We start from the raw sequence: 12,937 nt of genomic DNA on the forward strand, positions 1-12,937 counted from the left end.
CCAGATGTCAAAGAAGTGCCTGCATGTTTGAGGTAATAGTGACTTTTAATGGTATTTGCCTTCCTTAGCTACAAATAATCCATATGTGATTCAAGTCAAAACCTTCGAATTCGAGAGGTTTCACAAAAAAGTGGCATTTACTACGAATTAATCCAGCCATTTGTCCTTCACTTTTGTCTGCAGTAAGTGAAAAGCATTACAGTGTTCCCTCGTTTATCGCTGGCGATAGGTTCCCAAAATAACCCGCAATAAGTGAAATCAGCTAAGTAGCCAACTTGATGTTTTTTTTTTTACAATTATTATATGTGTTTTAAGGCCCTCACCATACACTTTAGAAACTTTTCTCAGTCACTTGTGCTTAATTTTTTTGCCTACACACCCCTGTGACCGTGCCTTTTTGTCCTGGCACCGTTCCGCTGTACTGTAGCGGTTTCGTATCCTTGTTAAAACATATTGCTGCAGTCCTTCGAAACAAAGATTAATTTACAAGCTAGCAAGCAATGACACAGGAGACACAGGGCTGCACGGAGATTGATTGACAGTGGTCCACAGCCAATCAGGATGCAAAAAACAATGGGCGGTGCAGACAGACGAAAGAGAGAGTTCAAGTTCCCACTATGCAATTTCTTCTTAAAGGGCCAGGCTCGGCCTGTATCAGCATTCGTACGCTGTAATAAAAAAAACGAAGCACTAAAAAAAAATCCAGTTTAGAGTATGTTTAGCATCATTATCCAGCTGTCATATCAGTTTTCATCACAAAATTCAACCTTTCCTGCCAAAAGATGCTTTGGCAGGCCGTCATTTGCCGCTTGTTTGTGGCTCATGCTGCCTTCACTTTTGTCTGCACCTTTCTGCACCATGAAATAAAAGAAGACACACACACAAATAACTTGTTTGCAATTGTGTTTTTTAATTAAAGTTATGAACAAAGACACAAATAAGTTATATTTTTTTTATTATTTGTTAGAATTCTATCAGTGTTTGAACATGTTGAATATTTTTGCGAGCTAGTACAATGTCCTACTTTGACGGGCACACAAACAGCTGTGTAATACTGAAGGGGAGGTGTTGACGTTGTCTCACAAGACGGTTTCAAATCAAAAGTGTGCACCTTTAAAAACAAACAAACAAACAAAAACAAAAACAAAAATCTCCTTTCCCGTTATGGTACTGTAATATCATTACATATAAACTCTTTAAAATATACTTCTGTCAAATAGCCTTGACAACTACTATGTACACTACAAAAATAAATTTTCATATAAATAAATTATATGGCATACATTTATCTTTGTAACTGAAAAACAGCATACATCCATGCCCACCGACTGGAAGAATCACTGATCTGTTGTTTTTTTTTCCATTTTCCTTTTAAGAATCCTCTAAGAGCTATGATGAGACCTGTAGTGTAAAATGTTATATAATCTTTTCTCCTATTTAACATTAGTAAGCACTTTATACAGATCAAAACTCCATTAATGACAAAACATTAAACTGTAATAGTGTTTTTTTTCAATAAAAATCCCTGCATTTGTTATCCACTGGCATCACAACAATAATGACAAAAAAACACCTTATATTACAAAAATATAAATATCGCAATTGAGTGTTGAAAACCAAAAAATATTTAAAATTGAATAAAATAGTTGCCAGCTAGGATTCTCTCCAGTAATGCCAATATGACAAGTGGAGAAAACGAAACAAAACAAAAAACCACCCTATTTCATGCAAGCAGCTCATGTGACGGGAAGTGACACTGATTAAACAGGAAGTGAAGGGCTATGTCATTTGGCATTTGTAGGAAGTGTGTGTCCAGTTAGCATCATAGCGCTAACATGTGGCGAATTAGTGGGGGACAACTCAAGCCGAACGCCAGTTGTGTTACTGTCACTTCAAAAGGACTAAGGACACAAAGAAAGACGGAGGACGGTATGGTCATGTAGCATTTAGCCGTCAGCAGGCTATATGGGTTAGCTAGCTTATCGGTTGGTGAGAACCAGAAAAAAAGAGCTACGTGAGGGGGAGCGACGTTCCTGTGAGTTGAAGTCAAGTGCCACGTTGCGTCCACTTGTACAGTATGTGGTTAGCTTATCCGCTAGACGCAGAGCCACACACGTGGACCCTGTTCCAGAAGTTTCTGAGGTGGATAAAACCTGTTTTTTTTTTTTTTTTTTAGCCTGCTACGGTTAAACAACACAGAACAAGAAACACTAACACATTTATATAAAGCTGAGTGCACTAACAGGTGCCAATGCAGAGGCAGTGACTTTAAAAACAAACAGCTTAATTTAAAAAAAAAAGAAAAAAGAAAAGGAAAAAGTCTTCATACTGTATCTGCTCGTCTTAAATAGCACGCATAGCGTGTTGAGTTAAAACAGTTATTGTTACAAAACTACCACAGGTTTGTGATATTTTACCATGCGTACCTTTGTACAGTCATCATCACACACCTTTATATACACACATGCACACACTTAAGTTAACAATGTCCGTCATCGTTTAAAATGAGCGTAAAAGTTAGGCCAGGATGGTTCGGATTTATGATCTAGGGATGGGCACGCTGATGGATTCATCATTTGTTCAGAATTTGGTGTGGAATTGAAGCAGTTGAGGGGTGCAGTACTTGGCTGTGACCAGCAGAGGCACTGTTGATTCAGCTTAAAATAGTCCAAAGGGAGGGGTGTCCAAAATGTTTCCACCGAGGGCCGTATACTGAAAATCAAAGGATGCGGGGCACCACTTTAATATTTGAAAATTTTATAAAAAGGCTAAAGAAAGTATATATATTTAAAGACAAAACTTTGATTAGTTATCAGTAGCTTTATTTAATATATTTTGGCTTCTTCTCTTTACATTTTGCTGTTTTTTTTTAAGTTTAATTTTATTTCAACAACTTTGCCTTTCACCCACCCCCAATAGTGCCCATCCCTAGTATGTTCCATGACATTGTATCACTTTATATATATACACACACACACACACACACACTCCTTTCTACATTTGCATAGTTCATATTGTACGATGATGTCAACATATTGTGAGCAGGGACATGTTTTGTTCAAATGAATCAGACGAGTGAACAGTAAATGAACATCTCTCTCTCTCTCACTCACAAATACACACACACACACACACACACACACACATGCGCGCCATCAAAAATGGCAGCCCCAGTCTGTTATAGCTACTTTGTTTTTGTTCATATGTGCATATGTATACAACTTTTTAAATATAGACGAACATATATTTAAGACAAGAGACAACTGGGTTACAGCGACAATGAGCACCATGACAGGAACACTGGAGGCTGATGAGGACCAGAGGCGAGACAGGCTGGACCCAGGTGTGCCAGGCGTAGCTTTACAAAAGAAGAAAGTCCATCTTTGGCCATGACACGCACACACAGCGCCACTGGAAGACAAATACTGTTGTTAGATACAGTATGTTTTCAATGAGAGGTTGAGTATTTAAGGTCCCCTATTATGCAAACCAAAAACAGTGGACCAACACAGCTCATTAACATTAAATCTACAGACACACAAAACTTACTGAAAGCACTTTTAAACTGTCTAAATTCCAACATCAATGTTGGATTTGGGCCAACATTGATAATAAATAATAATAATAATAATAAATTTAATAATCAAAGGTTGTACCTCAGCTGGCCCGCCTGCCTCTGTTGCTTTCAGTTGCCTCAAACTCCAGATCCTGGAGCTCCATGGCCTCCACCTTGGTTTCACCTGCGTGGGGGTCCACAGGCACATGTGGGTCCTGGAAGGAGGGCTCCTCCTGGCAGTAACTGTCCGTTGCAGTGTATCCCGGGTAAGAGGAGCCGGCGGGGTGGACGGCGACAGTGACAGAGGCCGACGCCGTCACCGTGGTGATTGGCTGGCCATAAGGGTTGGGGTGGTGGTGAGTGTGGGCGCGCCCCCGGTGGCCCGCCAAGTGTTCCCTGTGGCCGTGAGCCGCAAAGTGGCCTCCGGCATCAGTCGAGGTTTCGAAAGCGTCCGTGCGCGGGCGGGGTGGGGGCTGGGCGTGCCGGGAAGGCTGGCCCTTGGGGTCCCTGTTATGTTGAGTGGTGCTGGGCGGTGGCCCGGCATTACAACCCTGAGACTGTGGATGGAAACAATAAACTTATTATAATAATGAAAAAAATCTTTTATTAGAATTTGAAATGATAAAAAATAAAATCTAATAATAAAATGGTAATAACTATAGCAAAACTACTACTAAAAAATTAAAAAAATCACAGCCTGAGACAAATCATATCAATACAAAAAATTACGCTAATTAATGATTATTCTAATTGATCATTTTTATACAAATCATTACTGTGATTATTAATATGATGTGTGATTTAATATGGGAAAATTTATTTTTTTTTAATTATTTGTTTTAGGTGGCAGATTCAAGTCTCCACTTCAAATGTTATTTTTAAATAGTTATTTATCATTTCAAGACTTCTTCATGTTTAAGAAATCTTAATGTTCAATGCACTGCTTATTATGCCTAAGAAAGTGACTGTCTTCTTACCGAGGACACTCTATAAGCTGGGGGGTCGGGTTGCCTGGCTGAGCGCCTGTGCCTCGATCCTGCCCTCCTTTCCTCCTCTGTCCTGCCTGGTCTGCCCCTGGTGGTGTGCAGGTGGTATTGCTGCTGCTGCTGCTGCTGCTGCTCCACTCCAGCTTGTCCTCTATGAGAGGGCATGCTGTAGCTCTGCAGCTCCTGGCTGACGCCCGATGCACTGCTGTTGGAGCTGTACTCGGAATCTGAGGAGTCTGAGGCTGCACCCGAGGTGGTTGAGGCCGATGCTGTGGGATGAGGACGGACTGAGAAGTGGACCACGTGGGACGGGGACTCAGGGGTGGGTAACCTGCTGCGGCCATCCACTGGAGACACCTGGGATAGAAATGAAAGGGGAGTCAAAACATTTTAATAACATGCAGGGCTTCAAGTATTCCGGCACTGTGTCGGATTGGATACAAACAAAAAAAATACAAAAATCACAGGGATATTTTAGATACATTTAAGGATGAACCGAAAATGTACTACTGTATAAACTTTACAGTTGAGCTGAATTTGAGCTTCTCTAATTTTGAATTCCACATTGTTTACATGTGCGGACGAAGGCGTCGCAGCAGCCTTCGTCCGCACATGTAAACACTGGAACACAAACACAACAATGGACAAGTGGCAGCCTGCAGTGATACGAAGGGAGAGAAAATAACACTGAGCGATTGAGAGGTCTGACTTTTTTGTGGGCAACGTTTTTTTTGTGATGCAAATGTCTTACTCTTTTGAACACATACTGTTTTGAAAAACAAAACACTTAACTTAAGTGACCCCACCAACTAACCGGAAGTACTTTCCTCCACAATGAAAACCGTGACAAAGTGGGGGAAAAGTTACTGTTGATGCACTACACTGCTGGGCTGATGGGCATGTCCTACAACTTCATGTCAAAAAATTCCAAACTGTCCCTTTAAGCCCTGAACATGTTAGAAATGTATCTTATGCAGGATACCATGTAGTCTCGTGACACCCCAAATAGCGCCCACTATGTGCTGTGGTCAAATTGTGCCCCTGCGACGACATTTTGCTTGATGGCGGCCATGTTTTTCAAACAATTTTGATGCATTATACTTCTAACAGTTTCTAGTACGTCTTAATGCTTACCTCAGGATAGGGCCCAAAGTAGGACAGCAACACTGGAAGAAGGACCAATCCGTTCAGAACCCCTAGCACTGTAAGGATGGCCAATACTGCAAAGAAATACCTGCAAACACCCCCCACCCACATACATCACATAAGTCAACTGTAATAAATCAGAATAGCTGCATGCAGACACCTTTGAGCAACATTTTTAGTAAAAATATTGACTGAAAAAAAAATGGAAATGGAACAAGTCAGAAAGAAAATACCTGTGCAAACCACAGACATTTGGACATGGGGAGACATGAGCTAAATCAAATATTACACCCAACCACTCCCCACACAGAGGCACACTTTAACACAAAGTTAACCCCCCCACATAGACAGGCAGACATGCACTGCAAAAGGGAAATGTACCTTATGTGTGTCTAAGTCCAGGCTAAAAGGGCTAGTCTTAAAGACGCCACAGAGAGAAAAGAAAGAGGAAGCATAATTAGCCAGTGCTAGTTAATTCAAAAGTGAGTTGGAAGGGGAGGGGGGTGATTGGGGATAAGGGTACTCGCTCTTGGGTGTGTGTGGTGTATAAGCAAAACACGGAGAAAACAAAGCAGCAAGGAATGTGAAGGGGGGTAAAAAAAAAAAAAAAAAAAAAAAGGCGGGGGTGAGGGGCGGTTGAGAGGATAGGGGCCTCCGTCTCTTCTATTTGAAAAGCAAAGGGAATGGAGTGAAGGGTATAGAATTTAGAAGCTAGAACAATTTAGAGGAGGACAAAGTGAGCGAGTGAGTGCCCCCCCCTTCTACGGCCCCCTTGTCTTTTATTTCCTTCCCTCCCTTTTCTCTCCCTTCTTTCCTAAGCTAAGTCCCTGTGAAATTCCCGGGCCATTCCACACAATCCCCCTCAGTCTAATTAAATCTCCAATGTATCAGGTAAGACCCGCCCACCGCCGACGCCCGTCTCCCGGTCTTTCACCGGCGGAAGGTCTCTATCAAGGGCACACTTGGACCATGAACCCCCTTCACTCATCTACACAAAATAATACACACAGCAACCACAATCATAAAAATAGTGACATATTAATGAATGGATTCTTATTTTGAAAAACTGTCCACAGGAAGTACACTGTCCAGAAAAAAACAACAAGGAACTGCTAACGTGTGAGTCTGTTATTATATATATATATATATATATATATATATATATATATATATATATACACACACACACACACACACACACACACGGGCTGTCAGAAATAGCTCGTTAAAGGAGGTAACTAATATATTACGTTTAATTTTTTTGTTGTTATTGTTATTTTATGTCTAGAGGGCTCCAATGTTACAAACTTGATTTAGAAGATCATAAACAGGTTTTCTATGTAGTAAATATCAAAATATGAAATTTATTAATATTGAATCCCATTTTGCAGACACTTATAGCAGTCGGGTCTGGAAGCAGTTACCACAACAAACGAGGGACGACTGTGTATGTAAAAAGTGGAAGTGCACAATAGCCTTTCTTTAAGACACAAACACTGTCAGACAAACACAGCTCATTTGCATTAAAGCTACAAACATACAAAACCGCATGTTCTCAGTATGGCTTACTAAAAGCACTTTCAAACTGTCTACATTCCAGCGTACAGACTAGATTTTGGACAGCACTCTTCCAACACACTACTGTGGTACCCCTGATACCCATTTAAAATTGTTGAAAAATATTACATTATGGGACCTTAAAGAGACTATCCATTGTCTCATCACCCCAGATGTAGAGTGCATACTGGGTCATCTTGAGGAAATTCACATTGCGTGTAATAAAATGTTCCCACTTTGAGAATGGTTCTGATTCTTAATAGGAAATAATCCATATTAAGTCCACACTGTAAAAAAAAAAAAAATCCTGCTTAGGAACAGTGCTTTTGATGTGTTCACTGAGCATGTGTACAGTAAATTCCGATGTATAAGCCGCTACTTTTTTCTTAAATTTTAAACCCTGTGGCTTATACAGTGGAGCGGCTAATTTATGGCTAAATTCTAATCCTGCGACATCTCCTTTACTTCAGAACTACTACTGATTATTTAAATACTGTGCCGCTTGCGAGTCAGTGAGGAAACACTACCAGTATAACAACATAACAGTCTGACTCCCGGTGCCATCTTTCAAAGAACAATTTATTAAAAGCACTAAATTCAGCACACAGCAACTTAATAATCAATATTGTATATTCAAATATACAAACATGTCTCAATATGACTTTAAAATACAAAAAACCCAACATTTTAAAGGTTTCCCGTAAGGCATTGGGTCCGAGCAACACATTCATTGCGGTACTGCAATTAATTTTTGCTTTGGGGTCCGGGTCCTCTGGCTCCCTTCTGGTGGACAGAAGCAGCATTGACTGGCTCCTGTCCTCAAGGACTGCTGCGCGCCATAATATGCCACTTTATGACATCGACATGTGCGACTTATACACCGGAGTGGCTTATAAAAGAACAAATCTGTTTTTTCCTCTAAATTTAGAAGGTGCGGCTTATACACCGGAATTTACGGTAAATATTTAAATTCTGCATGCTGAAGCTCCTGAGAGACAATAGCACGCCCTCCATCCAATTGTGATCCACACTAAGTGGGTAAAACCTACAACACCTTTAAGACGCACACACATACACGCGTCTATATGCGTCCCACATACCGGGCCCAGTGCACCCGCCGAGCTGTTTAGAATGAAAACATTCACAGGGGCTGACTTAGAAAAGTCAGGGGAAACACTCCTTTCAGTGCAAGCAGAAAAAATACGAGCGGGTTTTGTTGTCACTGCGCTGCTTTGTTTGCTCAGACAACAGCAGAATCTCTAAATGGAGGCCCAGGACTGATTCCGACACCAGAGCACACCACTGGAGGTGAGGAGAGCTGCGTACCGAAGGCCTCCCTTGTGTTTGCGTGTGTGTGCGTGCGCTCTTGCTGGCAGGCACGCCATCGTTGACCCTCGTGATTACAAGGTCAGAGAGCAGGCTGGATTGAGCGTACGCTATGAGGAGGAGGAGGAAGGCGTGACTAAAGTTTGGAGGTTGCATGGACCTCACAGTGCTGAGTGCTGCCTTTTCTTGAAGGAGAAGGCCAAGCAAATTACACAGCAACCTCATGTTGCGGCTTCACGCGACCATACCAAAATTATTCACTGAGCTCACTGGAAACTTTTCATAACACTCTGGTGGTGTGAACATATAGAATCATTCCTCATCTTCAGGATCATCTTCTTCAACCTTGTATGGCAGCCTAGTTGGACCTGTACTTACAAGAGCACACACACACACAAAATAAACCACTGACACAGAGCCCCCACAGTGTGTCGGCTTTAATTTCCACTTCTCTAGGCTTTCCACAGCTGTGCTGAGCAACCCCCCCCACCCACCCACCCACCCGGTGCCTCCTCTTCCCCCATGCTTATAAATGTCTAGCGAGGGCTGTTAAAACTAGCTGAAAGAGATTTCAAAAGCCAGAGGACTTTCCTGCTCTTCCAACCCCCCCAGCTCCCCAACACACACAAACACTCTTTCATTTTACTTTACCCCTCCATCCTCCTCCTCCTTGTGACCTTTAACTCGTCATCCGTCCCCTGGCTTCGCCCGAATACAGCAGGCATGGGGGACACAAAAGCCCACAAATCTGCTCACCTTTTTTTGCGTTCACTGTAAAAAGCTGTCCGTAAAAAGTTTAAGGTTTAAAAAGTTAAAAGTTTAAAATACCTCGTTTTGGTAACTAGAGTAGTGCAAGACACTGTGGTACCTGGAGGAAGAGTCACTTGTCCAAAAGGATGGCAGCAGAGCTAACCATGATCCCACTTCTGACACCATTTTTCCAGGGCATTCGAGCGACTAGTTACCAGAAAAAACAGGTGCCCCATTCCAATCATTCTTACACCTCACACATCAGGGTCTGTCACAAGTGCGTCACCTCTCCTAAGGGTCCGTTGTGAGGCTATGGGAGAGCCTCCCATTTACTCATTCCATTTCTGACACCATTTGTTAGGAGAACTATGAGGAGCAGTTTCTGCAACATGGCTACAAGAAACAGGTTGCAGACAGATGCCTCATTTCAATGATTGTAGTTTCACACCAAGGGCCCTGTGTGTGATTTATAGTTACCCATCCCTCTTCTGACACAAACTGTCAGAACTCTGAGGAGTAAAACAACTGAGGTCTATTGTGTTCCAATCAACTACAGTATGTGCCTTACCTATCCCACACAGGGGTTTCTGTTCACAAAGGTCCTTCAAACTGGGCACACCACAAATTAACTTATAGTTGATCCCAGAACTAGCTGAAAAAAGATGTGTTCTTCAGGTAGCAAAAAGAAAGAGGATTACAGCGGGAAAAAGGAGGCCCTCATCATGCATGACCGGCAGCTCAGGTAGATTCCTGTGAGACATGCAAGTTCAGGCATGGTCTCAGTGGTCTGCTGATGCCACACAGACCCCATACATCGAGCCTTGTAGGGGCAATCCTGTCAGCTTGTAACATCACACATCCATATGTGTCGACTCACCTGACAATGAAGTCGAACTCCGAGCCCGCCAGCATCAGAACGCCTAACAAAGTGGAGAAGGCACCGTCGAGCACCGGCGCAAACATGTGCTCCAGTGCCAGCACTGCCCGCTTGTGACGGTCCCCTATGGCTGTCAGGAAGGCCTTCAACACACACACACACGCACACACATTTTATCTCTCATTCTTGAGCAAATACCTAACTAAAACACATCAGTTTGTTCGCATGTGTACCAGTGCCACATGGACGGTGAACTCCACTCCAATGCCCACCGAGGCGATCAGGATGACCACGGGGACGGCGCTCAGCTTGATTCCCATCAACCCCATGAAGCCAAACAGCTCCACTGTCATGAGAGACAGCACAAGCACCTAAAGGGAAGCACAAGGTAGTTAATACTGTATATGGGTGAATTCACAATATATCGTTCTGATGGGTGGGTGAGCAGTGCTTAAAATGACAGATATACAGTATGTTCCTACAGATGTGTTACAGCACTGTAAATACTTCCAGCACGTGTGGTAGAGATATGTGTATGTGTGTGTGTGTGTGTGTGTGTGTGTGTGTGTGTGTGTGTGTGTGTGTGTGTGTGGAGACCACTGAGCAGAGAGGGACAGGAACCTAGAGTAAATGCTATTATCAGCTGACAGGCGTCAGGTTACATGGGGCCCAAATCCTTTGAAGGTGGGCAAGGGAGGGAACACTGGGTGTGTGTCTGTGTGGACATAAATAGTGAGCCAGCACAGGCTATGCACATAAATGTCCACATGGTGGTATGTGTCTGATTTAATTTGATTTTAGTAGTTGTACTGTGCAGTATTTCTTTTGAGATATTTCCTAAAACTTAAACATATAAAGTACTATATTGAAATTAAATAATGTATGTGTAATGTATGTCCTCTAAAGGAAAATCTGGAAAGCATTAATTAAAAGTATATAAAATGTAGTATCATTATTATTGTTATTCTGAGAGTTGAGTAAATCTCTGATCAAATTAATTAACCATAATTCTTATTATTTTGAATTATGATTTAATTATTATATTGAATATAACTGGAGAACCTCTCTCTGAATGTCCTGAACTGGTGTGTCCATGCTGATTTAAATACGAGTCAAAGGTTTGGGGACACCGTTTCATTCAGTAGCATGAAAAAGTGTCTGTAAACTTTTGACTAGCACTGTATATTGAGCAGAATAGCGCTGCCAGGAGCAGACCATTTCAAGTTATTCTTCTTATTAATATTAACTACATGTATACAGAACTCTGAATGAGTCAGTCAGTGTGGTTAATAAGGGGTCCATGGCCAGTAGCAGAGGGGGCTTGAAGGGGCTTCATTTTGTGAGCAAAGCTACTCTGGTCTGGACAGGGCAAACAGTTAAACTTGACACCTCTCCATAACCTGTCTTTTGATGTCGCTAGTAAAACTAGGACGGATGAACAGGAGGGCCCTTCCTCCCTGCGTGTCCAAGAACTCGGGTGGCCGTGCTGCCTGCCATAAAATACAGCCCACCGGAGAGAAAAACCAGAGCAATGTGTGCACTGTATGTGTACATGTTTTTCTGAGAATTATGTCCTCGTGTGTTTACACATTCATGCCGCATGCGTGCAGGTATACACACGCCTGCGTGTTTGCGTGTCTCCTTGGAAACTCCACTGCCGACAGGAAAGAGAGGAGGAGTTGGGAGGATGGAAATAAAATCAAATTTTATAGGTTTAGACTCAGGAGCAAAACTGTGTGTCCTCTCCTCATCTATTTTAGAGCTTCGGTGTCTGTCTGGGAGTGTTATACTAGACTAAACAGATGGACCCAAACAAAACAGCACAAGATAAACATTGGTGACTGGGACTACAATAACATTCAGCAGACTAGTCTCCCTTCCTGCTCTTCTCTTGGGTTTGGCCCCTGGACCACACATAAAAATTAGGGAAAAAAGTGGAAGACATTCTTTAAACTGAATGTGGGGCTCACCAATTTACCAATGCTAGCACACATACAGTTGTGTGAAAAAATCAGGGGTGGCGTTTTTTGTATCCCTGTGCTTTGGAGGACATGCTAGCATACATGTAATACAGATATCTCCAAAGTTTTATTATCACTCGACAAATGGTCAAATACTTATGGACAGTTAGCTGCAAAGTCCCATCCCTGCACATTTTTCTCAATAGTGGCCATTTTTCTTTCAAACAATCATGCTCAAAATTTACAGATGTGTACTTGTCAGTCCCCTAAAGGGGTGTAACAAAGTTTGTGGTGATTCGGCTAAACGCACTAAAGTAACAGTGAGCGTTTTGTTGAGCTGTGTGAGACATTTAAGTCAATTCCACTTATCGGGTTAAACTTTAAGGTTTAATGTGGTTTAATGTGGTGCCTTTGTCAGAAAAATAATAGCACAGGGCACAAAGTAGGGGTGCAAGTTTTCCCAAATTTTCACCCTTTTGTGTGCAGCGGTTCAGGAGTAGACGAGTTAGCTTAAACAAATACAGCATATCTTGTTTTGTAATACCACTGTCCTCCTCCAGGGGCAACAGCGAGTTTCTCGAGACACTACAGTATTTACTGTGGCTCCTCCAAGCACGGTGATGTTTTTGTGGCCATTAATGAATAAAAATTAGTGAGCAGAATTACACAAAAACCTCTTGGATTTTTTCCACATTTAACAATGTAATTTCTGTGTTTTTCATAATTTCTTAGAGAATAAAGGTTGAATCTGAGCAACTGAAACAAAGTGCCATTCTAG

At 42.1% G+C, this 12,937-nt stretch overlaps 1 protein-coding gene across 4 annotated transcripts in view; it reads right to left on the minus strand.

Moving 5' to 3' along the window:
* Positions 1-604: 604 nt before the first annotated feature.
* Positions 605-12,937, minus strand: part of ptch1 (patched 1) — a 60,254-nt gene continuing 47,921 nt past the window's right edge. For 3 of the 4 annotated variants that reach the window (XM_054772693.1, XM_054772692.1, XM_054772694.1), the window contains 6 exons: positions 10,432-10,569; positions 10,199-10,341; positions 5,677-5,776; positions 4,534-4,899; positions 3,657-4,113; positions 605-3,411 (listed from right to left, as the gene is read on the minus strand). In XM_054772693.1, the coding sequence (XP_054628668.1) occupies positions 3,658-4,113; positions 4,534-4,899; positions 5,677-5,776; positions 10,199-10,341; positions 10,432-10,569 (1,203 nt within the window). In that variant the 3' untranslated portion in view covers positions 605-3,411; position 3,657. Of the gene's footprint in view, positions 3,412-3,656; positions 4,114-4,533; positions 4,900-5,676; positions 5,777-6,069; positions 6,106-10,198; positions 10,342-10,431; positions 10,570-12,937 lie in introns of those variants that run through there. The other variant, XM_054772695.1, reaches the window with a different exon arrangement.

This window comes from Dunckerocampus dactyliophorus, chromosome 4 (assembly GCF_027744805.1).
Source record: "Dunckerocampus dactyliophorus isolate RoL2022-P2 chromosome 4, RoL_Ddac_1.1, whole genome shotgun sequence".
In the NCBI taxonomy this organism is placed as follows: domain Eukaryota; kingdom Metazoa; phylum Chordata; class Actinopteri; order Syngnathiformes; family Syngnathidae; genus Dunckerocampus; species Dunckerocampus dactyliophorus.